This window comes from Seriola aureovittata, chromosome 17 (assembly GCF_021018895.1).
Source record: "Seriola aureovittata isolate HTS-2021-v1 ecotype China chromosome 17, ASM2101889v1, whole genome shotgun sequence".
Classification (NCBI taxonomy): domain Eukaryota; kingdom Metazoa; phylum Chordata; class Actinopteri; order Carangiformes; family Carangidae; genus Seriola; species Seriola aureovittata.
In genome coordinates this window covers 2,420,807-2,432,735 of record NC_079380.1, presented here as the reverse complement: position 1 = coordinate 2,432,735, position 11,929 = coordinate 2,420,807, and the positions used below count along the sequence as shown (strand labels likewise).

The following is an 11,929-nucleotide window of genomic DNA, read 5'->3' as shown; positions in this document are numbered from 1 at the left end:
AAGTTGAATACAATGCTGCAGTTTGACAAGGGCATATGGTACGCATGATATCGTCTTTGTACTGTCGCAAAGGTTTTGGTACCAAAACAAAGCAAAACTGCCGTTCAGCAACGTGTCCAGTCGTGTTTGAGAAAGCCAAGCGAAAGCCGCGTGGCACGCTGGGACAGCGGCGACCGTACCAACGCCAAAAACCTACGCAGGCTGGCTACAGAAGAATGTCTAGCTCACATTTCTCCCTCAAAGAAAGAGCAAAAGCAGACATTAGAGCACGCAATTCCTTTTTTCCGTTACCTCATAGGCCACGCCCACTCTTTTCAGAGACTCTAGTGGACACCAAGCTTGGCGCAAACATAACTTCGGAGCTCAAACTCCTCAAGAGTCATCATCTTGAAGAGAGCTGATTTTCTTTGACGTAATGATCAGGGGAGAGCGCGAACGCAGTCCCCCACTACCAGAAATTATGCAGTCGAGATTCCCACATTTGGGGAATTCGCAAAGGTCAGCACAGCCGGGGTGCAATGGCTGAGCCTCGCCCTGGGTGAACCACCTTCTTGATCATGGTATCTCCCCTGCCAGGTAAGTATGAGTTGGAAGTGTCTGAGAAGGGGGCTCCTTCCCAGGCACAGCTCTCTGGCTGATGGTGCCCAAAATGCATGATACCAGAGTTCAGTGCCTTGAGAGTTAGCTCACCTTCATCTGACACACGAAGTGCTGAAAAGTTGAATACAATGCTGCAGTTTGACAAGGGCATATGGTACGCATGATATCGTCTTTGTACTGTCGCAAAGGTTTTGGTACCAAAACAAAGCAAAACTGCCGTTCAGCAACGTGTCCAGTCGTGTTTGAGAAAGCCAAGCGAAAGCCGCGTGGCACGCTGGGACAGCGGCGACCGTACCAACGCCAAAAACCTACGCAGGCTGGCTACAGAAGAATGTCTAGCTCACATTTCTCCCTCAAAGAAAGAGCAAAAGCAGACATTAGAGCACGCAATTCCTTTTTTCCGTTACCTCATAGGCCACGCCCACTCCTGGCACTCCTGGCATCCAGTCTCAGAGCTTCATCAGGGGGCACTATGAGGGACGCAATGGCTCAGTAGCTGGCATGCGATCCAGGCCAAACTTTGCTGCATCTTGCATAGCAGCCACAGACCTGCCCTCCGAAATAAGATGGGAGTGCCTTGTAGTGTCCTACCAGCATGCTGGCAGCTCCCTCAAATACTCCTTTGAGGGGGGAACAGTAAAGGCAGTAGTGGCTGGCCTGTGTCGAAAAAAGGTGCTAACAGGTGCCAGTTCAGATGGCATGTCCAGCTGCAGAAGACCTAGGGCCATGTGGACAGTAGCCCTTATAGAGCCTATGCCAGTGTCCTCTGTCTTAACACCAGGATGGAGGGTCAGGAAAGACTCTCCTTACTGAGCGACTGCTCCATCTCCGCCAGCCTGGTGGTCCGTAACACCTGGGGCATGAAGCTGCATTCATGTAGGGGTGTTGTGAGAGGCCCTCCCTCAAGTGTTCAAGGCCAAGACAAGGTGGGCAACGATCGTGGGCATCATCTGGCTGAAGAGGGGCCATGCAAGCACCACAATAATGGGGTGTCAACATGGTGGTAACTGCGGATACTTGAGTAGAGGATACTGTATGTACACTGGGAGCGAAGGTCAAAGCACCACCTAAGCCAGTAAAAGTTACCATCAATACCTGATGCCACCAAGCCAGACCCAGCAGAAACGCTGTCTGACTGTGGTATGAGCAGAAACAAAGTACACCCTATCTCATTTTGGGAACAGGGAACAAGAGCACTGCCAGAAACCCTTGGTTTCTTACAAACAGATTCAAACAACCAAAACACAAGGCCCGGCGTTGCGCTTATCTTATTACTTATTTCTATGATTATTAGCCAAGAACCTTCTTGCCCTTAACTGTAAAACAAAAACTACCACAGCTAATCACACACTGGGAACAGCAGCGAGAGCACTGCCTCCACAAACAAAATTAACAGCCAGAATAAATACTTGGCTGGTCAACTAAGCAAACACAAAACAAAATCAGCTCGAGCGGAGGAGCTCCTGCTTAAAGATTATTATACAAAAGGAGTGGTGGCGGGAGCACTGCCCTCCTTCATAGCATTCCAATAAACACATGTAAATTTAGTCTGTCAGCTCAACACAAGCAAATATTTACCAAAACAGCAGTAAACAATTGAAAGCAAGCTCAACAGGCTGATATGAACAGCGGGAGGACCAATATCTGTACCCCTCTGAACACAAATGGCACACAGCCACATTCTCTCACAACAGAGGGACAGCTTGTCATAGCGTTTCGAAAATTCTTTGACGTCCCTGAGTTCCACCTGCGCTGCTCATCTGTATATGCAAGCCCACTGACCACTGACCGCTGCATTCTGCACCAGCTAAAATGGCATCAATAGTGTCTTCATTATTTTCCCACTTACTATTGACATTACTATTAAGAAAATCCAAAAACAATAGGAGCACAGGTGCAAAAGACTCAAGGACACATCACAAATCCAAACTGAACAGACGAACTGACCCACACAACAGGGAGCAAAGAGACTAAATACACACAAGGGAGGCAATGGTGATTTAACAGAGGTGAAACATATTAGGACAGGGCCACAACACAGGGTGTCGAGTAGCTCAGTTGGTTGAGCATCCACCCCATGTGCAGAGGCTAAGGTCACATCAGACAGCCCTTTTTACCGCATGTCATTCCCCCTCTCTCTGCCTCCCCATTACCTGTCTCTCTACTGCACTGTCAATAAAGGCATAAAAGGCCCAAAAAAATAATTAAAAAAAAAAATGTCACCAAGATCAGAAGGTTCTTCTTCTCTACATGCTTGATATTATAACGCATCACTAATTCATAATCAACACAACTGTGACACACAAAACCAAACCAAACCGAAACAACAAAAGGACATGACACATTGTTTATGATAAATAATATACAAGGATAATTTAATTTAATTCAAATTAATAATTAAATTAGTCCACTTCCTTTGGTTGAGTTGGTGTATAGCCTGATGGCAGTGGGAACAAAGGATCTCCTGAACCTCTGTGTTCTTCAGCGCCTATAAGTATATAGATGTATGTAATAGACCGGAACAGGAGTTTCTGCCAATTAAAATGTTTTAGTCTATTCCTCTTTCTTTTCTTTTGTGAGAACTGTCTGTTTTACTTCTCTACTAACATCTGATACAATACTCTGATACTATTGGTTTTTAACATCCTCTTTGTTTTGTTTATTTTCAATTCTTTATTTTGGGGCAGCAGTTTATAGTACAAAACCTACATCAAGAAAAGGCAGTTTACTTTCCTATGCCATCCACATTTTTCAAAATTTAAGAACTTTGTACAATTTGGGAGAGATAACGTGTGCACACAAGGACAATGGAAACTATGTCTGAGGAGGATCTGGAAGATTATATAGCCTAATAAAACAAAATAAAATAAAATAAACAATGAGGTCAGAATAAAATAACATTACGGGGTCAATTATCCAATACTTCCACAAAATCTGCCCTTAATGGCCTTACTACATATTTGATCCACTTGATACACAGTTTAATAAATTCATTTTTTAGCTTTAGGAATTCTAAAGTCCCACAAAGACACGAAACACAAAGGGTGAGTAAATCAGAATATTATAATAAATTGCATATGGTACAGTAATGTAAAGTCAAATTTGAGAGAAATCTTCTATACATGTATATATTGTTTCCCTCTTTATATATTCATATCCTTAACGTTGTAATGTTGCATTAGTAACCATAACCCTTCTGGTTTTCCATATTCCAATGTTCTTATTGACAAAGTTTAACTTTTGGGGCAGTTACACAGTCCATAGCCCTCAGGGTGTCAAAAAGAGACAGCTAATATATCCACCTAGGTCCTGAACATAAACCTAACCTACCAATCATATCTCTCCACCAGCTCCATGTTCCCAAACATTGATAGTTTTCTTGCTTTTGTTTCATCTTGATACTTATAAACTGTTAGGAAAATTATCAAATAAACTCAGGAACAACGTCTGAAAATTATAAGAGTAGGATATTTATTCTTGCAGCAAGGGAACAAGTTACACACAAAGAGCTTGCAGTGCAAATGTTCAAAGAATACAAAATTCACACAGGATTTATACACAGAACATATGAGAGTGACCTCACATCTTTGCTGATATGAGATACACACAATAGAGACTTGATTCATGCCTTATCAGAGCTAATGTGTGGCTGCAGTAGCTATGAAGAACAGCAAAGGTCACTCCGCTCCTCTCTGACAACTCCTGTCTTGAAAACAAACATAACGTCAAAATAAGAAAAGGTTACTTCAGGACAATACAGTTTCTCTTTAGGATAGTTGAACTTTAGGATAGTGATACTTTATGTAGTCATAAAGTATCACAATTTTTCCAACATAAACACTCACCTCCCTGCAGTGATATCCCTCTGTTTTATAGTATATAATATGTATGTATATATAATAATTTATATAATATAATAAATTTTACCCATGTCTATATTTATTATTATGATTATTATTAATATTAATAATCATAATAATAACATATTGTAGTAATAATCATATAACAATACAGAGCAGAGCAGATAAGGTACAGCCTTGTTGTTGAATCTGTCTCTGAGGTTGTCATTCACAATTACCTACAATTTATTACTGTTTTTATCCACTTGATGAAGTTCAACCCAAAACGTTCTGGTGTTCTCATTAACAGTGCGGTTACTCTGTTGATCTTAACTGACACGTAGGAGAGAGCAGGGGGATTTCATCCTGTGTGGAAGTTGAGCCACCCCTTGTATCTAGGCAACCATAGACAAAATTGGTCATGTGACCATACACTTTTGAAGAGACATCAATTTTCCGCAAAGGCCCTTAGAAGAAGTGATAAGCACTTTTGAGTTCACAGAACTTTTTAGCAGACCAAATACTTTTTTCACATTCAAGGAACTGTGATTCTTGCTTGAAAAATAACACACAAGTTTGAAAAAAATCTGTTAATATTGTTCATCATTTTGAACTTGATTTTGTTCTGAAAATTTGAAATAGGCTGTTGATGAAAATTGGTCTTTGAAGTTCTAAACTTTATGTTTAATTAAAACATTTAAGAAGTTATTCAGTGTTGAATTTGTCTTGCTTTGATATAGCAGGTGAAATTCTTCAGCTTCACTTCAGCATTGTCAATGGTAACCTATATTTTAGCCACAGGTGGCTCAACTTACCCCACATGGTGGGCTAGTTTAGGCAAGAAACCACTTTTTTTTTTTTTTTAGGAAGTCATATTTTCAAATCTGCTCATTTTAGATCCAAAGTGATTATTCCCAGGGATGCACCACTCAGAAAGAAATCCCTCTGATGTTCGCTGATTGGACAATGGGGAGCAGAGCATCATCATGACATCATCACAGAGTGAAAGTGTTTGAAAATACTTTATTTTTAAAACAAAACTTTACAAGAATAAAAACCGATTTCAATAATTAAAAAACTGATTAGATAATTATTATCAATGTCATCACACAGTCTGTCCAATGAGAAGTCAGTATCTCCAGTCAATCACAGCTCTCCTTAGGGTGGGTTAGGGTGTGGCCTCCCACCGTATCTGTCGTTTGTAGAGGTCAAAGGACGAGAGGGTGGGCCGTGGTAATGGGTGGGGCTTATAGTTGACAAGCACCTCCTCAGGTGGGAGGGGCTTCTGTCTCAGCAGGTCAGAGGACATGAAGAGGAAGGGGGAGGGGCCATCCATTGCCTTGCTGTCGTGGCAGCGGGGTCGCATGGCCAGCGGCCGCCTGTCCTGTAATATTTGGCTGATCAGCTGATCCTTCTGCACTTCAACACTGACCAGTGAGGTGAAGAGAAGCTGAGAGCGAGAGACATTCACTACTGCAGAGAGAGAGACAGAGAGAGACTGTTTGTAAATTCATTATGGAATGATCCAGGTTATAATGAGAGGGTTGAAATGGGAAAAATTACAATGAAATTCTTTGTGTTACCTTCAGTAGCTCTGCTGTTGATCAGGTTCTTGGTCCTCTCTGACCTCTGCAGAGTCTCCTGAACAGCCCTGTCGGGGTTAAACTCCACACCCTACAGGACAACAAACAGGTTACCGTGGTAACCTGCTTTTAATGGATCGGTGATGATTTATTGATAGCCTATTGAGAAAAAGTGCGAACCTGCAGCGACTGAAGCTCTGCCTTCAGAGCGAGAGTAGTGTTTAGCTCCGCCCTGCCTAGACAGCCCACATCTTGATTGGATGCTGCAGCAGCGGGCTCCACTGACTGTCTGGGGGCTCCACCAACTAGAGGGGAGGAAAAAAACAATCTGCTTTTATTGATCATTACATTTATCAGTGACCACTGAGACAGCCTGAGTGAGAGAACAGGAAACCTGGCATTACTGAAACAATCCTCAGTTTCATGTGAAGGACAGTTTGATCAGACATGGTTCTGTGTCTGAAGAGAGGGTTTAAACTTTACAAGAACACATTTTATTACATGTTTAAAAAAGCTGGATACAGTGAAATGGCTAACAAAAATGACAAAGCAAATAATTGTCATGACGATATCAATCTTACAAACGACTAAATACTTCACTGTGAAATTTAATCACTACTGAATTCTTCATGTTGATCTTGATTAAATTTCCAATAGTTCATTGTTTGTTGTTGTACTATTTCAAGTATAAAAGTTTTTGGGGTTATTTTTCAGATCGAAACATTCAAGTCAGCATGTGAGATTTAGATCTGAACATCCAGCACACCATGTGTAAACACACACACATACATATATATATATATATATATATATATATATATATATATATATATATATATATATATAGATATATTGTGGTTACCATGGTGACATCCTCTGCTTCTCCTCTGACCTCTGATTGGCTGCTGAAGTGGGGCATCTCTGCTCATTGGGACATCAGGCTCCGGTGTTACCTTGACGACCACAGGTTCTACAAAACACAACTTCAGGAGACACAGAATGACATCATCATCATCATACTCTCGCACGCACGCCTGCACGAAGCATGCTCAACATACCCAGGATAACTTTTAGTTATCTGGGTTAACTAAACCTAATATTGGCCGTCCTGGATAACCTGTACTAGGAAGCAGGTTATCAACTGGCTCAGTTAACCCTGGGTTCACCTATCCGGCTACAGGCACGTTCATGTGAAAGAGGAAGAGTTGTCAAGTGACATTCAACAAGGTGAAATGTAAACAATATGATCACATGACTGGAATAAAAAAATATTATGTAAAAATATAATTTAAGTCAGGCTAAGGATATATGGCAAATAAGTGCATGAATTATCATTGTTTCTTACTCAGTATTTTCTCTTCAGTCAGTGAACAATGTTATGAACATGTGAATCAGATAAAACAGTTAAAGTTCATGTCAGACTGTTTCGGCTGCAGAGAGGAGAGAAAGAAAAGAGAAGTAGCTGATGTCTGATGAGTCAGTCTGACTAAAATGTATAAAAATTATAAATCAAATTTATAATCATGGAAATATTCAACAGTGTGTGGAGAATTTTTTACTAAAAAGACATCGGAGGTTTAGTTTTATTTCCAGTGATCATCACAGAGTCTGATAGAGTGTTATTCTGAGCTGCAGTGATGAAGAAGAGAGTAAAAATCATCATCACTGTCAGGAATCCTGTCAGATTAAAGAGTCTTTGTTCAATTAAAATGAAGCTATAATAGTTATGAAATATTTATTTAGTGTGATAAACTCTCCATGCAAGCTCTGTTATAAAACAGAGAGTGGACACATACTGGTCTGGAACAGCAAAATGATTCCACTGATTTATATAAATGTCTACTGATCATCGTTATTGATCACTTTATTGTAAACTCTTGTTCCTGTCAGGATCCTGTAGGAATGATGACTCATTTTTTCCAGGTATCTGATTGGTCAGTAGTTTGGCTGTTGACAGGTTTTCATCTGATCCTCTGAAGTTAACCTGCGCTGGAGCAGGTTAGGAGTTCAGCATCAGTTACCATGGTGATTTACAACAAGCAACTAGTGAACCACCATCGTAGGACTGAAAAGCCAGAGTTAAACTTGAAGTTACCACAATAACCTCAGATCCTGCTTTGTAGTACAGGCCTCAGGACTACAGGATGACATCATCACCTGTGTGTCCCTCTTTCTTCTGGTCTGTCCTTGGAGGCAGGGCTTCAGCTGTGTTTGGCTGGTCTTGGGGGTGAAGCTGAATGTGACAGACAGGTCGAGTTCAGGACAGCCAGTCAGAGAAGAGGAGGAGGATGCGAAAGGGAGGGGGGCTGGGTGAGGAGAGGGGGGAGGAGAGGGGAAGGAGGAGGAACTCATCCTGACTGGAAAAAACAGAAATGAGACATGTTTTTAATGCAATGCTCCTTAAAGAACATTTACATTTGTTAATTATAAAGTAATGGGTCTCTGCTGAAAGAACCATTACCATCACAGCTGAATATAATTAACACAAACACCTTTTATCAGATGCTGTAGGATCACAGCACCACAGAGCCACACACACACTACATTATCAACATTTAAGTTCATCTAAATATCAAAGAGAGGACATATAAAGTAAATATATTTAAAAAAAACAATTATAAATAAATAAATACGTACTGACCGAGGCTAACTAGAATCCACCAAAATCCATACCAAAATCTGCAGGTCCTCTAATGACCACTAAAGTCTTGCTCCAACAGTGAGTCAATCCCCAAAGACTCCCATGTTAAAATGTCCAACTTTACCACAGAAGTAAACATGTTTACAGCCTGGTACAAAAACAGTTTTGGTCTCTAGAGCTAATTTCCTCCTTCATGACAACTGTTATATAACTCACCTGTTTACATTCTATTAAGGCTCAAAGCTATATATAATTGAGTGTGGCCTCTCCGAGTGACAGGTGTGCACTGAAGTCTAAGCTCCACATACGCCCACCTCTTTGTCCATTTTTCACTGTCAAGATGTCAACGGTACAGCAGCTCACTCTGAGCTTCAAATCCGCTCATCAAAAACCTGTGGGTGACGTCACAAAGGCTACATCCATCTTTATTAACAGACTATGGTTTCTACTGAGTAAATACTGACATGGTCGTGAGTCAAAGGTTTCTGCTGATACCCCCTTTCAACCAACGCAACCCCAGTGCCAGTTCAGAGTTGGTTCAACCTTCTAAGAACTAATTTACTTCTCCACGGGCTTTAGAGTGACCATAAAGCCACATCATTATATCACTGTATACATCTGTAAACGTCTCTACTTTCCCAGCAACACCAGCACAATAGCAGACTACTTCAGCCTTCCTCAGGCCCACGAAGTCCACGTAGCAGCAGTGTCTTTCCTCAACATCTTGTTGTGGCGTTTACTTGATATTGTCACTGTTCTTTTCCTTCTTCCCTCCATCTTTACTTTTACATCTTTACTATTACTCACAATTCAATGTTCATATCTTTATCCTCAGAAAGTCCACATCTACCATTTGTCATGCTGAGCCAATCACAATCCAGATTACATCAAAACCAACAATTCAGTGAGTCATGTCTTCTATAAACCATGAAGTTTATTTTCAGACATGGAGGCATTTCAGATGTGGCCTCTGGGACAGGGCATAGCTCCCTGGAGCAAGGACCCTAGTCCAGACCAAACTAGCATGTTAGTTTCTGATTATCATGTTCGCTAATGTGCTAGCTCGTCGTGTAATTCCATAGAACATAAAGCAGAAGTTGTCAGTGTCTTTAACAAGCTATAGCTACCTTAATACCTGGAAACGATGGGTTCTGCAGTTCCTTGGCAAATATGGTTCTCTAAGCAACATTATGTTACATGGCCATAGCAACAAATACGCATATCTTTAAGATATACATGATTATAATGGAGAAATGGGGCAAAAAGTGGAAAAAGGCAATTCTGAGGTCATTGACCACTCAATGTTACCAGAGGTAAAATACAAATTGCCTCCATGTCTGAAATAAACCCTTGGGGTTTATAGATTATAAGATGAAGCTTTCATGCTGTAGTCATAAAATGCACAACTGTTTTGCCTATCTGCCCCACTATTGAGGTATTTACAACAATGAAATACATTTTACAACGATAAAACTCTACTCTTTCCAAGGAGACCGTTTGTCATTGGCGTTTGGAAGCCGCCAACATTTAAGAAATGTGCTGGAAACTAACGGAGGAATCATAAACTGACACCCGGTCACATCGTCTGTGTCTCTGCTCCACACTAAAGCACAGGTATCACAACATTACCTGTGTGTCACCTGTCCGGTCAGAAACCACCCTCTCTCTCGCTCTCTCTCTGCGGATAATGGAGACGTTTTTGTTATCACAGCGTTTAATGGAAATCATCCGTTTCTCTTTTAAACTCGCCTCCTCGTTCAGGTACTTCCGCTTCCTCCTCCTTCTTCTTCTTCTTTAGTGGCGGGTGACAACCAGCGTTAAGGTCGTTACCGCCGCCTGCTGTTCTGGACTGTGGACCACAGTTAGAGTCAGTTACTTTTTTTTTTTTTTTTTTTTTAAATAAACACAGTTCAGTTTGATTCATTTATCCAGTTCCTCTGGGAGGAGCTAATAAACTGCTACACTGAGTAGGTCTGTAAAACACTGCACTGACACTGACTCCTGTTTAACCAGGTGATGTTTACCTGTTGGATAATAGGCTACTGACTGAAAATTGTAGTAAAGGGCCCTATTTTCTTTCATTTTCCTCCTCCTTTCTTCACCTATCTCACTTTTCCTTTTCTCATCACTGATTGGCAGGAACAGTCAAACAAAATACAAGAAAAACTGAAATAAGACTTGTTTTTGTTTGTATAATGACCTGGAGAAAAAAAACTGAGGTGACATGAAAACACACACACATACATACTCTATTACCCTTTCTATTTTTCTTATGTAAAACTGTCTTTGCGCTGTGGACACAAACACTGAAGAGATTAACCAGATATTCAGACACTACAGATCTTCTGGAAATATCAAATATACTTATGCAATTCAACTGCTTGATTACACTTTAGTGTTTTCTTTTGTGTTTTCTTTATTTTCTTTCTATTTTTTTCATGTAAATAAGTTGGCAGATCAGATCATAATCTGTTTTTTCTTCAGCCTTCCTACAAGCCCTGTGTACTGAGGCAGGCTGCAACCAGGCTGGGTAACTGTGTCTCAGGGACAGTGATGAGCAGCACTGGGGCTCCACAGGGGACTGTTCTGCTCCGTTCCTGAGTCCTGCCACATCCAGAAATACTCGGATGACACAGCTATTGTGGCGCGTATCAGGAACGGGGAGGAAGAGGAGTACAGGGATCTGACGATGGCCTTCAGTGATTGGAGCGACAAGAACTCAAACGTTTCATCTCACTGTTCAGGAGATCCTTTGTTCCCACTGCCATCAGGCTATACAACACCTCAGCCAAAGGAAGTGGACTAATTTAATTATTATTATTATTGTTTATTTATTATTAACTTTTTATTATTATCAACAATGAGCTAATGGACTCATGAATTTCCCATAGGGGATAAAGTATCTATCTACATTTCAATCAGCTGATATTGTGATTATAGGATTTCTTCTCCTGAATAAATCTGTGGTTGATCAGCCAACAAATAAGTAATTAATAATTACTAATTAATAGATAGAGTTGATCATTTGGATATAAAATGTCATCACTTCATTTTATCCTTATAGACATTTGAGTTAAATTGTCTAATTATAATTAGTGTATGAATTTGTGAGTTATGGCCAAAAACATGTTTTGTGAGTAATGAAATTCCCTCTCCAAGTGGATATTTGTGCCAAATATGAAGTTCTTTTGAGGAATTGTTGAGATATTGATTTCACAAGTCCAAAATCATGTTTTGTGAAGTCACTGTGACCTTGACCTTTGATC

General features: G+C 40.6%; 1 protein-coding gene and 1 non-coding gene across 3 annotated transcripts; both read right to left on the bottom strand.

Annotated features, from left to right (window-relative positions):
- Positions 1–420: 420 nt before the first annotated feature.
- Positions 421–584, bottom strand: LOC130185927 (U1 spliceosomal RNA). Its single transcript, XR_008830226.1, has one exon. It is a non-coding gene; the product is annotated as a U1 spliceosomal RNA (small nuclear RNA).
- Positions 585–5,446: 4,862 nt separating this feature from the next.
- On the bottom strand, positions 5,447–11,542 carry ppp1r35 (protein phosphatase 1, regulatory subunit 35). Of its 2 annotated transcripts, none has more exons than XM_056400793.1 (6): positions 10,293–11,542; positions 8,180–8,379; positions 6,915–7,005; positions 6,203–6,327; positions 6,023–6,113; positions 5,447–5,912 (listed from the first exon to the last, which is right to left on the bottom strand). In XM_056400793.1, exons 2-6 carry the CDS (start codon positions 8,372–8,374, stop codon positions 5,608–5,610), a joined length of 807 nt encoding a protein of 268 aa, XP_056256768.1. In that variant the 5' UTR covers positions 8,375–8,379; positions 10,293–11,542; the 3' UTR covers positions 5,447–5,607. The 2 variants fall into 2 exon arrangements, with proteins under 2 accessions (XP_056256768.1, XP_056256767.1); XM_056400792.1 differs by having other exon boundaries at positions 6,885–7,005; positions 10,293–11,539.
- Positions 11,543–11,929: the final 387 nt, after the last annotated feature.

What these genes read in the sequence shown, in the direction of transcription:
- ppp1r35 (XM_056400792.1), bottom strand. Translation starts at nt 8,374, where the DNA reads ATGAGTTCCTCCTCCTTCCCCTCTCCTCCCCCCTCTCCTCACCCAGCC. An exon ending in GAAGAAAGAGGGACACACAG is followed by an intron (nt 7,006 to 8,179) that starts GTGATGATGTCA and finishes TGTCTCCTGAAG; the next exon opens with TTGTGTTTTGTAGAACCTGT. An exon ending in AAGCAGAGGATGTCACCATG is followed by an intron (nt 6,328 to 6,884) that starts GTAACCACAATA and finishes CCTCCCCTCTAG; the next exon opens with TTGGTGGAGCCCCCAGACAG.